We start from the raw sequence: 15204 nt of genomic DNA, 5'->3' as shown, positions 1-15204 counted from the left end.
GAATACTGATTATCTTGAGGACGGAACATTTAAGTCCATACAATTGTAGTGCACAAACAACAGCATCAGTCCTTTGTTGGTATCCAGTCGTTGCTTAAATATAATAAATTTACACAAACCTATTGCTAGTTACTGTACAGCATTATGGGTAAAAGAGTATTAAATGCTGCTGGATGATCTTGTCTTTGAAGCCAGTAGGCCGATGGACTGAAAACAAGTGAATGTGTATGTGGTGACACAGCACAGAGTAATTCTAATATACGAGGGGTTGTTGGGGGCGCCTGCGGTGCCCCTCACAACCGTTTACGGCCTTCGGCCAGGAAAGTCACGAGAAAGATTTCACGCGAACGACGCATTCACTCAAGCACCCAATGCTCCGTTTTGAAGTTTTAAAATGAAACATCTTTGAATTGTATTTTTGTTTAGAATTAGATCATTTTATTTCTTCATTAAAAGCTTATATCATTTTACATCTGGAAGACTTAATTGAAAACGACATTTCGTGCGAATTTTCTCTCAACATTAAGTAGATGGCCTTGCTGGGGGTTCGGTTCGATGCGGACTTTCACCTTCATGGGATTGCGGGATCGAGATAAGGCGACATAAAAGCTGCTGGCCGTGCGAGAAGACTGCCATCTGCAGATCGATTCCAACGCGATCGACCGTCTGTCCCTGCGCCTCCGTCGTTCATGCAGGGGGCGCGTAGGTTTGCAGTGCCCCCTGCATGAAAATGACGTAAAGTGCAGCGTTCATCACAGAGAGATAAAGTTGTGCGCTTATATGAGAGAGTATCACTTGAACTATAGCACAGCAGAACCACTCTGATTTCTGACAAAACAGGGAGGAACATTTCATGCATCTGTGATCCAACCAACAACCACCGAGAACCCTTCTCGAGTGCAGGGGTGGCCAACCTGTAACGTGTGTGTGTGTGTACATGTATATGTGTGTGTGTACATGTATATGTGTGTGTGTACACTTATATGTATATGTGTGTACATGCATGTGTGTGTGTACATGTATATGTGTGTGTGTACATGTATATGTGTGTGTGTACATGTATATGTGTGTGTGTACATGTATATGTGTGTGTGTACATGTGTGTACATGTATATGTGTGTGTGTGTACATGTATATGTGTGTGTTTACATATTGACAGTTTCGGCCCAACACAGGAGACGTACATTGCTACGACTGCGATGGCGTGTTCTACGCCACGTGTTCTATGTCACATCTTCTACGTCACGTGCTCTATGTCACGTGCTCTACGTCACGTGTTCTATGTCACATGTTCTACGTCACGTGCTCTATGTCACGTGTTCTACGTCACGTGGTAGATTAAAGAGCCGCAAGCAGCTCGGGGGACGCCGGTTGGCCACCGCTGCTCTCGCAGGATGCCCCTGGGAGAGAGACACCATCTTTTTGTTTAAGCGTCTCCATCTCCAGCCAACTCACCGTGTTGTTCTTCTCCATGTTGGCCACACTCTTGCCAAATATGGTTCCCAGCTGGTCGCCCACGCCAGCCAGCAGGAAGCCGAAGAGGGGGATCCCGAGCAGAGCGTACACGACGCAGAATATGCGGCCGCCCTTGGTGCTGGGAGCAATGTTCCCGAACCCTGAGGGCGACATGGGAACAAAGTACGAATCACGTGCCACGATTGAGAAAAACAAAGTGTCCGAGAGACAGAAAGAGGAGCACGTGAAGCAGAGCACTAGCGAACAGCAGGAGGACTAGCGAACACCAGGAGTAGGGTGGGCATGGACAGGAAGGGATGATGATGATGATGGCCAATCTATGAGACTGGTGATGGAATGGCAGTCAGGAGAGGGATCGTGATCGAGAGTACGTCGACTGCAGAGATGGAGCGCCGGGACGGTGTCATGTGCAGGCCCATCATGGATTATTGCATTGCGGGGACCATGGGGGGGGGGGGGGTGTGGTGGCAATGACTTCATCCAGCAGTGGATCGAACACGGCTTGTTGCTGCTAAAGCGTACGAGGTAGCTGGGTGGCTTCAGGGACAAGTGCTGGTGTCGGAAACATCGACCCGAAGTCAGGGCCACCGAGATCCCGAGTTGACATTTGGACATCTACCAAAAACTAAACTCCCCTCACTTGTCTGAGCGGTGGTGGCGCACGCCTGACATCCAGAACTGTGGAGGCGGCGAGGGTTGGTGGATCACACAGACGTCGTGGGCAAGGGGGTGTCACTTCGAGGTGCCATATCCATTTGCTGTACTGCCAGAAGGCAGTACAGAAAATGTGGACCGCAGGTGTTCCGTCTGTATGGGGCAGAGAGGAGCTGCCTCAACCCCCCCTACCCCCACACCGCGCGCCCCCACCCACACGCGTGGGCTTTCGCCGGGTGTTCCACTTTCCTTCCACATGTCATCACTCATTCATTGGCAAAAACAACTCCTTCACATCACATAGATACCGCAGAGCTTGGGCGACCGTGTCACTCTGTGTCGTTGTCGTCTTCCCGCTTGTCTGTGATTCCTCGGTGCACCTCTGATTCATTCTCTCTCTCTCCAAGAGCGAGCGGATACTGTGCGGCTAGCTGCACGTTAAATGTGCAGTATCATTTTGACGAGTGGTCTCCACGTTTTAATTATTTCTCTCTCAACGCTATCAGCTACGCATGGCTGAGATTGTTCAACTGAATAGAGTGGGTGACGGGAACTCATTAATGTTTTATCAAAAGTAACAATAATTTCGAAATCCCTATAATGCATGAAATTTCATCTTCTATTTAATGCAAGTAGGTTTTTTTTTTACTTTTTTCGAAATAAATAAAAAAAATGTGAGCTCCTGAGTTTTACAATGGTCACAGCAGGTATTAGTTTAAGTCGGTGTTAATTGCACGGCTGATAATTTCACGTTAATTTTGACACAATTTTACAGGCATCACTAACACACTCACACTTTAAGATGTGTCTTGTTAATGTTTTTGTTTGCTGCAGTTGCACCCGATTCAAGAGCCGAATGGCTCACAGGGCTATACCTAATAAATGAACTTGAAGGAAACTTTTTAGATTAACATACCGTACACTTAATCGGAAAGGTTAATGTAATCACTGGTAATGTGATCGCAGTTTTTTGTTACTGTCAGGGTATTTCCAAAGAACCAAATCACCCGGAAAGTGTCCGATTTTGTCAGATCTCAGAAGCTAAGCAGGATTGAGGCTAGGAAAGAGTAGGGATGGGTGACTGCCATGCATACAAGGTGTTATAGGCGATGGGGTTGTTGTGGGCAGCAAAAAGGCAGGACAACACAATCTATTCCAGCAGAGGTACGCCACTTAAATGTTCTCACGTTTGCACTCCTCGCATTCACCACCCGACACGGCAGCAATGGGGTGAAGTCTGGTTAAACGCGACCCTTCACGTCATACACGGTCTGGGGAGGACCTCGTCAGAGGTGCTTTGACCAAAGGGCTTGCACGCACCTCTAGAGAACAACAACAACAATAATACAGCTCTTTAATTAACACTGCGCGGGCTGTTCTATATAGAGCGTGTGTTCTAGACGGGGCACGTGCTCACTGTTCTATATAGAGCGTGTGTTCTAGACGGGGCATGTGCTCACTGATCTATACAGAGCGTGTGTTCTGGAGCGTGTGTTCTGGAGCGTGTGTTCTGGAGCGTGTGTTCTGGAGCGTGTGTTCTGGAGCGTGTGTTCTACAGCTGTGTTCTGGAGCGTGTGTTCTGGAGCTGTGTTCTGGAGCGTGTGTTCTGGAGCTGTGTTCTGGAGCGTGTGTTCTGGAGCTGTGTTCTGGAGCGTGTGTTCTGGAGCTGTGTGTTCTACAGCTGTGTTCTGGAGCTGTGTTCTGGAGCGTGTGTTCTGGAGCTGTGTTCTGGAGCGTGTGTTCTGCAGCTGTGTTCTGGAGCGTGTGTTCTGGAGCTGTGTTCTGGAGCTGTGTTCTGGAGCGTGTGTTCTGGAGCTGTGTTCTGGAGCTGTGTGTTCTACAGCTGTGTTCTGGAGCTGTGTTCTGGAGCGTGTGTTCTGGAGCTGTGTTCTGGAGCTGTGTTCTGCAGCTGTGTTCTGGAGCGTGTGTTCTGGAGCTGTGTTCTGGAGCGTGTGTTCTACAGCTGTGTTCTGGAGCGTGTGTTCTGGAGCGTGTGTTCTGGAGCGTGTGTTCTGGAGCTGTGTTCTGGAGCGTGTGTTCTGGAGCTGTGTTCTGCAGCGTGTGTTCTGGAGCTGTGTTCTGGAGCGTGTGTTCTACAGCTGTGTTCTGGAGCGTGTGTTCTGGAGCTGTGTTCTGGAGCGTGTGTTCTGGAGCTGTGTTCTGGAGCGTGTGTTCTGGAGCTGTGTTCTGGAGCGTGTGTTCTGGAGCTGTGTTCTGGAGCTGTGTGTTCTACAGCTGTGTTCTGGAGCTGTGTTCTGGAGCGTGTGTTCTGGAGCTGTGTTCTGGAGCGTGTGTTCTGCAGCTGTGTTCTGGAGCGTGTGTTCTGGAGCTGTGTTCTGGAGCGTGTGTTCTGGAGCTGTGTTCTGGAGCGTGTGTTCTGGAGCTGTGTTCTGGAGCTGTGTGTTCTACAGCTGTGTTCTGGAGCTGTGTTCTGGAGCGTGTGTTCTGGAGCTGTGTTCTGGAGCGTGTGTTCTGCAGCTGTGTTCTGGAGCGTGTGTTCTGGAGCGTGTGTTCTGGAGCGTGTGTTCTGGAGCTGTGTTCTGGAGCGTGTGTTCTGGAGCTGTGTTCTGCAGCGTGTGTTCTGGAGCTGTGTTCTGGAGCGTGTGTTCTACAGCTGTGTTCTGGAGCGTGTGTTCTGGAGCTGTGTTCTGGAGCGTGTGTTCTACAGCTGTGTTCTGGAGTGTGTGTTCTGGAGCGTGTGTTCTGGAGCGTGTGTTCTGGAGCTGTGTTCTGGAGCGTGTGTTCTGGAGCGTGTGTTCTGGAGCGTGTGTTCTGGAGCGTGTGTTCTGGAGCTGTGTTCTGGAGCTGTGTTCTGGAGCGTGTGTTCTGGAGCTGTGTTCTGGAGCGTGTGTTCTGGAGCTGTGTTCTGGAGCGTGTGTTCTACAGCTGTGTTCTGGAGCGTGTGTTCTGGAGCTGTGTTCTGGAGCGTGTGTTCTGGAGCTGTGTTCTGGAGCGTGTGTTCTACAGCTGTGTTCTGGAGCGTGTGTTCTGGAGCGTGTGTTCTGGAGCTGTGTTCTGGAGCGTGTGTTTAACAGCTGTGTTCTGGAGCGTGTGTTCTGGAGCTGTGTTCTGGAGCATGTGTTCTACAGCTGTGTTCTGGAGCGTGTGTTCTGGAGTGTGTGTTCTGGAGCGTGTGTTCTGGAGCGTGTGTTTTGGAGCTGTGTTCTGGAGCGTGTGTTCTACGGCTGTGTTCTGGAGCGTGTGTTCTGGAGCGTGTGTTCTGGAGCGTGTGTTCTACAGCTGTGTTCTACAGCGTGTGTTCTGGAGCTGTGTTCTGGAGCGTGTGTTCTGGAGCGTGTGTTCTACAGCTGTGTTCTGGAGCTGTGTTATGGAGCGTGTGTTCTGGAGCGTGTGTTCTGGAGCGTGTGTGTTCACTGCTTCATTTTGTGTCACAGGGACAAGTTATTTTTGGAGGTTTCTTAACCGTGACTCCCCGATTGAAATATCTACTGTAATATGTAATTTTAATTGATTTTAACACAGGTTTGAACTCGGATAACCCCATTCTTACGGGTTGGTGCCAGTGTAGAGTTAATTTTGAAGGCGACAATGTGTGGAGATTTATCAAGAAACTTTAAGCTTTAAAGAAAATTGCTTTTAATTTAAATATCCGGTCTCGTGATAACTTTTTTTTTCAGGGAACGTCCATTACTCTACCGTCGGACTTAACAGCAATACTTCCATTAACACTACATTTAGAAAAGTTATTTGATCAGAGAATAGTGTAGTTATTTTCAAATATTGCTCGCCAATGTGTGTGCACAATTACACCAGACATGACAGACAGGTTATATGAAAAGCTGGTGAACAAACAGCGACTGTCCAGGCAACGATATGATCAGCCAAGCTCATGCGGCTTAAACACACACATTTTGCTTGCCAAGCTAGAGATCGGGCAGAAAAAAACATTTGCCTGTGGTTCTAAGTTCAAAAGGGTTCTGTTGGGTGTGAAATAGTTCAAATTGACTCTGAGATAAGCTCCAAACTCAGCCCTTGCCTGGCTGCCCTGCTGTGCTAAGAAAAACTTGGCACTGGGTCAAGCACGCATTGGGTTGTAGTTGCGTTTGCGGATAGACCTTATACCTGTCTGACAGCGTAAATAAATACTAAAACTTTCTCAATATATGCAGAGCTCATCGAAACTTTGTCACCGAGATGATGACTATGTCCGGCCAGTTGGCACCACAGCAGTGTGCTCAAGTCTCATCGGGGCAGCATGACTCAGCCAATCATCCCTCTGATGAGTTTTATTAAAGTACACACACACACATATATATATAAATCAGAGTTGCTGAGGACAGGCCCAAACATCTAAGTGGTCAGCAGCAAAAAGCACGGCCGAAGGTGTAAACGACATAAGTTGACACATTTTCATAAGAGAGTTAGAATTTAGGAAAAGAGACGAAATGGGGGGGGGGGGGGGGTTCCAAAGTTGAGCAGTGAGGGGAGAGAAGCAGCAATAGGAGTGCTGGGGCCTGCAGGGCTTGAGGAGCGTAGTGTGGGTGAGACGGAGCAGTCACGACCCGAGACACGCTCCCCAGCATGTTTGGAGGAATAAATGAGTAACGTTCATGGTAACGGTAACCATGGCAGTAGCCATAGAAGGGTAACAAGGAGGCGACTGAGGACGATAAAGGATGATGAAATCGGCGCCACTGTTTGGGAACTCAACAGTGATCATGTGATGGCGAGTCTGCCCACCACAATAGGACCGCAATGTCGCATTTCCACCACTCACACCAAAAGTGTTTGAGTGTGGCTCGGGTGGCCGTCTGCTGCTCGCGAATAACTCGAGGGGCTCCGTGAGAGTGAAGGAAGAGCGAAAGGAAAATGTGCAATCGGACGTCTCTGAGTGAGCGGGTGAGCTTTGGGGCAGTGAGTGACATTGCCACTTGACGTGCATCTCAATGCAGCCGTACACCGTCTGTGGCAGTCACACTGCGTTATCCCATTCAGACCGGATTAAAAGCCCCAGGAGAGCTGGGTTTCTGGAGGCTATCGTTTAAACTCTTCTGCACAAGAGTACTCATCTTCTTTTTTTTACAGATTGTGTCTTCTTCTGCCAAAGCATTGATATCGGAAATCTTAAATAATTCATGGACTTAGCACCATCTCGACCGATGTGTAGCCACACTCCAGCGGACAGCGCCCAGTGCTAAAATCCTAAAGAGCCAAGATTGATTCCCAGCCATGGGTATAAGATCAGTGGTGAGTGACGCCTGAACCGGTCCTGGGTTCCACTCGCTCACCTTCACAAACCTGCACTGACCAGAATGGTGAACTACGCTCAAACAACTTCCGTGACTGGCATGACATGGGAAGGCCTTAATCCAGCAGAGGATCGATAAAATTCTATATGTTAAATTTGGTTTATACTGTATTTGCATTTTGCTTCAAATAATATTTGTTGACAATGTAGTGCCCATGGTTTATAATATGTAAAGGATCCACCTTAATTCGGGTAAATGTTTTATGGTGTATTAAAGTAACCATCAGGTATAACACATTCCTGCGGAGGGAGCTGGTAGGAACGTTGGGTTGCTCGGTCAATGGCCAGGGTCAACGGCGGCGTGGTGTATTCCGCAAATATGCCCGACTGAGGGCGGGCACAAGCCGGCGTGATTAGGCTAAACGTTGAGTTTTATAAGGGCACCACGGGTTGACCAGACCCAGCCCCACCCCTCCCACCCCCCACCCAGCCCCACCCTCCCCACCTAGCTCCTCCCCACCCTCCCCTCCCCACCCAGCCCCTCCCCACCCTCCCCACCCAGCCCATCCCCACCCTCCCCTCCCACCCAGCCCGACCCCTCCCATTTTTGCATGCACGACGGATGGACGGACACAATAATCCGCTGTGGGCTGGTGGAACCAGGTGGTTCCTACCAGTATAATCATTTATTACCTCTGCCTCACCACAGTAAATTAATTAATAGTTTTTCATGATTTGGGGTTGCGATTCAAATCTGGAAACAATTCACGTTCGTCTCCGTTGTTAATTATCGTTGTACAGTTTTGTTCCCTCTAAGCCTTCATGCAGCATAAGCAGACCATTTGCAAAAATTTGGAAACAATTCTGACACGAATCGATAAATCGTTAGCACAAATTCACTTTTGATTCATGAATCATTACATGCTTAGTAACCTTGTACATTTTGTAACAAAAACACAGCCATATAGTGAAGGGAATTGCAATATAAAATAACCTTTTATAATTAGTGGCCATGCTTTATGACCATCGGCAATCAATTTATGAGAGATATTGCGAGTGGGCCATTTCAATTGCTTTTTAATGATGTTATAATTCTAAATGCACCATCGTTTTTTCTGTCATTTTCCCAAATCCTATCCAAATGGTGCTTTCGGTCAAATTGTAAAACTGCAGAATTCATTCAGAAATCCTACACGGCAGTGCATAGCCCCTTGTTAGAAGAGAATGATTCGAGGGAAACAAAGGTTGCCAGGCATGACGAAAAATCGAAAAAGCACATGCTTGTAAAAAAAACCCCACCCTAGCATATTCATAAAGCAACCTTCACGAGAGATACGGCACGATATTGAATTAAACATTCACGAACGAAATGCTTTCCGTATTTTTAGAATGTGACCTAGTTTAACGGTTTCCCCTTTCGGTTCATCGCCGCTATTTTATTTGACAAGCGGACACAAAATGGGACGAGGGGACAGGACATAGCCTCCAAAAGGCACATTCTCAGCAGCATATCGCATCACAAATCCCATTTGTATCTTGGATCCGGTCTGTAAGGACAAACGGATAAATCTAGTTCCGTTCTTCCACCCATAACATGTCCAAAATGGCTCGACAATTCAGGGTCTAATGCTCACCGGAAAATCATTACATCTGATAGAACACAGGAGCACATGCAGGAGGGCCTGTAAACACATTCACGAGCAACATTTGTTTCACTTTCTGAGGTCAGCACAAGACAGGAAACATAGCTGTGCACCGCCAGGTGTTGGATATTCACTTATAAAATTTAAAGATTTTTATTAATTAATTATAGCTTCCTCTTACAAGTTGAGAGTATGAACAGTTTAGGTCAGGGGTCGGCGACCTGCGGTGGCTCTGCAAGGACTGCTGCTTCGCGACGTTGTTTATTCAGGACCACCACAGTCTCGTATTCACCAAGTGCATTGCGGCTCTTGTAATGTTGAGATTTCATAAAGGTGTTGCCCTGCAATTGCTTGCTCACACCACTGCTGGCAGAAAGGCCTCCACTAATGGGAGCCTTAGAGTGTCCGTTTATACTCTTGAGTGAACAGAGGCAGGGGTTAAGAAACTTGGCCATTATTTCAGCTCCCATGCCAGGAAATTGAATCGGACCGGCAACCTCTGGACTGCAAGTTCAGTGTGCTAACCATAACACTGCCTGCCGTGCAATCCCCCTAGACAATTTATGCTGAAATATGTTAAAGCTATGAAAAAACTACATAACGATGAGACTCCCCAGCTCCCAATTCAACTGAAAGGGCTGTTGGCAGAAGCACTGTGGGGGAAGGGTTAGGCGATAGAATGAGCAGGGAAATACATATCATGGCTGTGGAGCCGAAACGAAACCAAACGTTGTATTTTACCAAGGAAGGGCCCACTGAGCTATACAGCTCTTTTTCAGAAACGACCTGCCCATAAAAAATAGCTCAACGATGTGGCTTATCATGTGGAAATGTTTAGCAGCCAAATACTCTAAGCGCACGTTTCTAAGTGTGGAGGGAAAAACCAGAGGAGCTGGAGAAAAATACCACACGACCAATGGGAAGAGAGACACGCAAACTCCAAATATACAGGCGTGAGGGCCGGGATCAAAATTAAACCATAAAGGTCAAAGTACGGGACACCTGAGAAGCAATAAACAAAGTGAAGGGCCTCTGTGCTTGGGTATTATGGACGCTCGCTTCGTATTGCCATGACGGAGGGAGAGAGAGAGAGTGCCACGCAAGCTAAGAGCATGCAGCAAGCCCGTCCAAGGCACTCTCCGAGGCATCCATCACATCAGTGGCAGCTCACCATTTGGGAACGATGTGGCTCGACCCCACTCGTGAACACCACTTACATGCTCATTTTAAAGATGTTAACCCTTTCCCATACCAATGATGTACGTCCGATTTCGTCATCGGAACGGAATCGGAATGAAAATAGAATTAACTTTATTGGTACCGAGGCTGTAACAAGGCCGTGCAGGAGGGCGCGTGCCAGTTTGGCGCCAGCTGTCACAGAGTGCGGGAATGAGACCACGATCTCGTCTAACACGGCTGCAAGACAAGGGGACACATTCTCCCTTCCTCGCCTCCCTCTTCTCCAGCTCTGCCCAAAACCCCAAGAGCAGATCGGGTACAGACACCCAAGTGTGTGGCTCTTGTATTCCTAATTAGCTTGAGCGAGCACATCTAGTTTGGAGAAGGCACATGCCAGCATTTCACCTGCAGCGCAGCGGTTATGGGAACAGCAAATGCGCTTCATGGAACTATTTTAGCACCGTATGCTGAACACATCGGGGTTACAATGATGCAGCCCCGACACCTACCCTGGAAGCCGATTCACTCCCTTCGTGCCTCCAATACAAGTCCCCCGTAGGAGCATAATTGCATTCGAGGTTGTCTTGGCTACTAACTTTATTTTATGGGCTGTGCAATGTTATTCGGAGAATTAAATTGTGTACAAGGGGACACGCGGGATGAGCATGCCCAGATGTGTGCTTATCTGCAGGGCTACAGCTGGGAAGGGCATTGTGCTCCGGTGAACGTCAGCACAGTGATGGTTCAAGTTTCCAGTTCTTGTTGTGTGTTTTTGTTTGCTTGCTTGTTTTCTACCAGATGAGACCCCAAGAGACCAGGAAAGTAAATTGTGGTGCTGCGCTCATTGGCAGCAGCGTTGTTGTGTCGCCGACAGCTGACTGCAGGAGTGCAAGTTAACGTAAACGGTGATGTCATCAAGATGCATGCGCCTCATCATCAGCAGCCATAATCTATCCACTGGGAGAGGAAAGCCTCCCCAAGTCACCGCCATCTCTCATGATGCAATTCGCTAAAACATCTTACTTGATCTGATGAACTCTCTGTGCACGTGTAGTTGACAGCATGCAAGTCACACCGCTCACTGGCCATGGATCCTCACAAATGCAATGCTGCTGAAGGAGCCAATGGGACTGCACGGCGGTCACAGCACTTGACTCGCAATTGGAAGGGTCACAAATTCAGGTCCCAGTCAGGTGGTTGACTCACTCATGCTCTCTCATGTGTGTGTAGGTTGCACTTCTCTCGCTCCGAACGTAGCCAAACTTGCTAATCGGAGGTTTGGGGGAAGGATAGCAAACATAACGCAAAAAGCAGTTCTAAAGAAATGAGTCTTTAATCTAGATTTCAAAGGGCATAGCTCCAGTGGCTACATAATATCAGAATGAAGAGCGTTCCAGACGACTGTAAAAGCACATCTGAAAACGTGTGATGCAGTGACCGTCTTTGTTCGATGGCAAGCCAAAAGCCAGAGTGATGGCTATCGAACACTTGGAGGGCCATCAGCTGTGGCTGTCTCACGGAAGGGCTGGTCCTCACCATGGAGAGTGGAGTCTCCATGACAGGCTCACAGCCAATTGTTGAGATGAGTGGCATCCCACAATCTGATTTAAAATCACCAAAACTACACAAAACAATTTGGATTAATATCGTGTCCGACATTTTTATGAAGTGTTTAAATTATGCTGCAGTGCTAGGAAGTGAGTATTGCCCTTTGTGAATATTGGGTGTTTTCCATTCAACCATCACATGCGAAACTACCTGGAAGAGAAGCAAACATTATGCAATTAGTATGACAGTGAGCAAGCAAAGACATCTGTTAGCTACCATGTCTGCACTCCTACTTAACGATTTACAAGCAACCCTTTGAGAATAATTATGAATCACTTTTCTCCTTGAAAACTTGTGAAAGCAAAGACACGTAATTCGTCTCCTGCTCAGCAGCAAAAAATATTGCTGTTGTTCACCTCGCATCATTCCCACATGCCAATTGCCTGCAGAGAATCATCTATAGCGCCACGCTCGATGTTCATTGTCGTACAGAACTGCACTACGATAGGACGCTGCCACGGTGAAACGGCAAGCACACAGCGCTCACCATCCAGACGTTGCCAGTTTGACTTCACCCTGTCCCCACCTCTGTCCACCAGCAGCATGAATATAAATAGGTGCGCCGCAGTCATCGGCTATGCCGTGGTCATCGGCTGCGGCATAGCCGATGACAATAGAGCGAAGGTACTTCCACCTCTTCCAAGACATCCAAACGAAAACCGAAGTAAACTATTTTATTTCCCAGGTAAAGCTCGCGGAGCTATTAGCACTTTTTCAGAAGCAACCCGGCCACAAATGATAGCTCAACGAAATTCCTTGTCGTCTAATGCGGGAATTTACGTTAGCAGCCAAATAATCTAAAAGTATGTTTCTATATGTGGAGGAAAAAACCGTAGGACCTGGAGAGAGAACAGGCAAATGCCAAACATACAGGAGGGAGGATTGGGACGGAACCCACGACCTTCTGCATACCAGGTGAGTGAGAGAACATCTGACCACCGCGGTACCCCTGAGTAGAAGAGTATGCCTTAAACTTTCTACAGTGGCTCTCTAGAACTCCCTCTAGTTGATACTCTTCTGCCTGTAGTGGAATTAGCAAGACATTTCAGGGCTGCACTTTTACCTTATATGCTGCAGGGACCGTTTGGAATTGTATATATGGGGCATTTATACGAGAGTGAAAACACGCGAGCCCAGCGCAGGGCCATGTGGAATGCTGCAATAACTCACCTGCAGCGCAAGGGACAAGCCCACATCATGCCTGGCTGCCTCCGGTAATTGAACTGAAAAACTGAATAACCCAAAGGATGGAAGCAAGCCATCGGATGCTATTTGTGCAAATGTAGTATCAACTTAAATTTGAATTTAAGGCAGATAGTTTATAAATGCATTGGTGCAGTAATGTAGTTTTTTCACATGTTCCGGATATTCATACATTTTAAAACATTCAAAGTGTCCCCAAGCTCAAACGAGCATGGGCCAGTGCCCATTCTCGTTTGATGGTCCCCGAGAGATTGGTGGACATTCCATATTCCCCTGGCTGGGGCAACACCTGGGGTCAGTTATAATCACCAGCACAGTAGCGTTGTCAACTGAAATTGCAATAACAATTATACAGTGATGTTAACTCATCATGAATGACACAATGACAATAGTGATTGACCCCTGGCTTGGGAGAATCACTCCATGGAACCAGACAGGTGCTCATTTTACCCTGGCCAGGTGAGATGGACCGAGTTACCCTGGTGATGGACTGAGTTACCCTGCCAGGTGAGATGGACCGAGTTACCCTGGCCAGGCCTGATCGTGCAACATCACGGCGGCCATCAGGCGCCACGATGTGAGCTATGGTCACCTCTGACGAGTACTGTTGGCTACGTGCGGTGGTGCGAAAGAAGTTCCACATACACACGTACGCATCTCCTCTCCACTCTATTCAAAGTCCAGGCTCAAGACTTTTCTATTTTTCCAGAGGTCACCCGGTTCCATTACATCTCCTGGCAAGGAAGTTTTAAACAGAGGGGGCACGTTTCTTAAACCACCACCCACCCCCACCTCTGCCCACCCAGCAGAATTAAGGTGGATTCGCCACAACAATTCGATCGGAAGCTCGTGTCTAGCAGGGTAAACGGTGGATATTCTCCCACCTCTTGCAGGATATCTGCCCAATGTGAAAGAATAGGCCAAATACCTTCTGCAGGGGGGTATCTGGAGCTCTGTCTGGTGGAGGCCCTTCTGTCAGCAGTGATGTGAGTAAGCAATGCAGGGCTGCACCTTTACCTTCACCTTATTCTGCTTCAGAGTTAATTTGTGCAAACATATCCATCGATGCTGTCCAGACAGATGCATGTCATATATGATTAGAGCTTAATAATGACAGGAGCTGCCCTTTTACATGGAATTTCCCGCATATAAATAATACAGACACTCATGATGAATTCTCGCAGTGTAGTATTCGGAGCTCCTCCTTCATAGACTACCACCGCTTGCACAAATGTGTCACGCAGGTGGCACGGGATTATGACCCCGGTTGACTTATAGCAGCTGTCTTTGCTTCATAAATATTGCCCCACGTTCTGGCAAAACAGGTGCGAACAATCAATGACTACAGGGTGAAATGCAGCAATCTGTTTAGTATATGATAATTCCTTAGCATTGATCTTCCGGGGTCGTTCGAGTCAAACCTCTGACCAGCACAGCGGCAGATCGATACGCATAAAACTGCAGCGCTGCGAGGTTGAAGTCGAAAGAGAAAATCAGCGGGATGGAAGCACGGAGCTTTGTCACGCTCAACCCGGAGACACCCTTTATGAGTAACAGTATCACCCGCAAGAGTTTTGCTATTAATCATATGCAACAGCATCACTAGATTTTCACAGAAACTGATATCTCAAGGGTACTGACTCCTTACCAATATAAAAGTGCCCAACCGAGCATGGTGAAGCCCATAAGTGGAATGATCATTGACAAACAAAGATATGGACTTGAGAACGTACGCAGGCGCCGAGGTGGCAATATGTTAACTACCTCGCCTGGTGTACAGGAGGTCGTGGGTTTGTCATTTCGTTCCCGACCCGGATGCCTGCTGTATATTTGAAGTTTGCGTGTCTCTCTCCCCGTGGTCACGTGGATTTTCTCCGGGTCCTCTCCGTTTTTCCCTCCACATTTAGAAACACGAGTGTTTGGCTGCTATACATTTCCACATGATAGGCCACTTCATTTGGCTATCATTTGTGGGCAGGTCGCTTCTGAAAAATAGCAACATAGCTCAGTGGGCCTTACCTGGTGAGTTTTAGTTTTGGAAATAGTTTGTTGTAATTTATCATTCAAACTGTGAAGACAAGACAAGACCAGGCAGAGAGCATGGGCAGGAGGCGTCACTCCAAAGGAAGATCGCCCGGCGGTCAAGAGGAGTGGCGGAGCGGCAGCCAGTGACGGAGCGCGTCCGAGACGACGCCCACCGAGGAGATGGAGCAGGTTCCGGTGCGCAGTGTT

The 15204-nt window shown here is 47.9% G+C and overlaps 1 protein-coding gene across 1 annotated transcript in view; it reads right to left on the bottom strand.

Moving 5' to 3' along the window:
* LOC144727488 (potassium channel subfamily K member 2-like) overlaps nucleotides 1-15204 on the bottom strand; it is a 151595-nt gene that overhangs the window by 93259 nt on the left and 43132 nt on the right. The window contains exon 4 of the mRNA XM_078606351.1: nucleotides 1456-1616. Within this exon, the coding sequence (XP_078462477.1) occupies nucleotides 1456-1616 (161 nt within the window). The remainder of the gene's footprint in view (nucleotides 1-1455; nucleotides 1617-15204) is intronic.

This window comes from Lampetra planeri, chromosome 25, assembly GCF_965212315.1.
Source record: "Lampetra planeri chromosome 25, kcLamPlan1.2.h2, whole genome shotgun sequence".
Taxonomy (NCBI): domain Eukaryota; kingdom Metazoa; phylum Chordata; class Hyperoartia; order Petromyzontiformes; family Petromyzontidae; genus Lampetra; species Lampetra planeri.
This window is presented reverse-complemented; position numbering and strand designations above follow the sequence as displayed.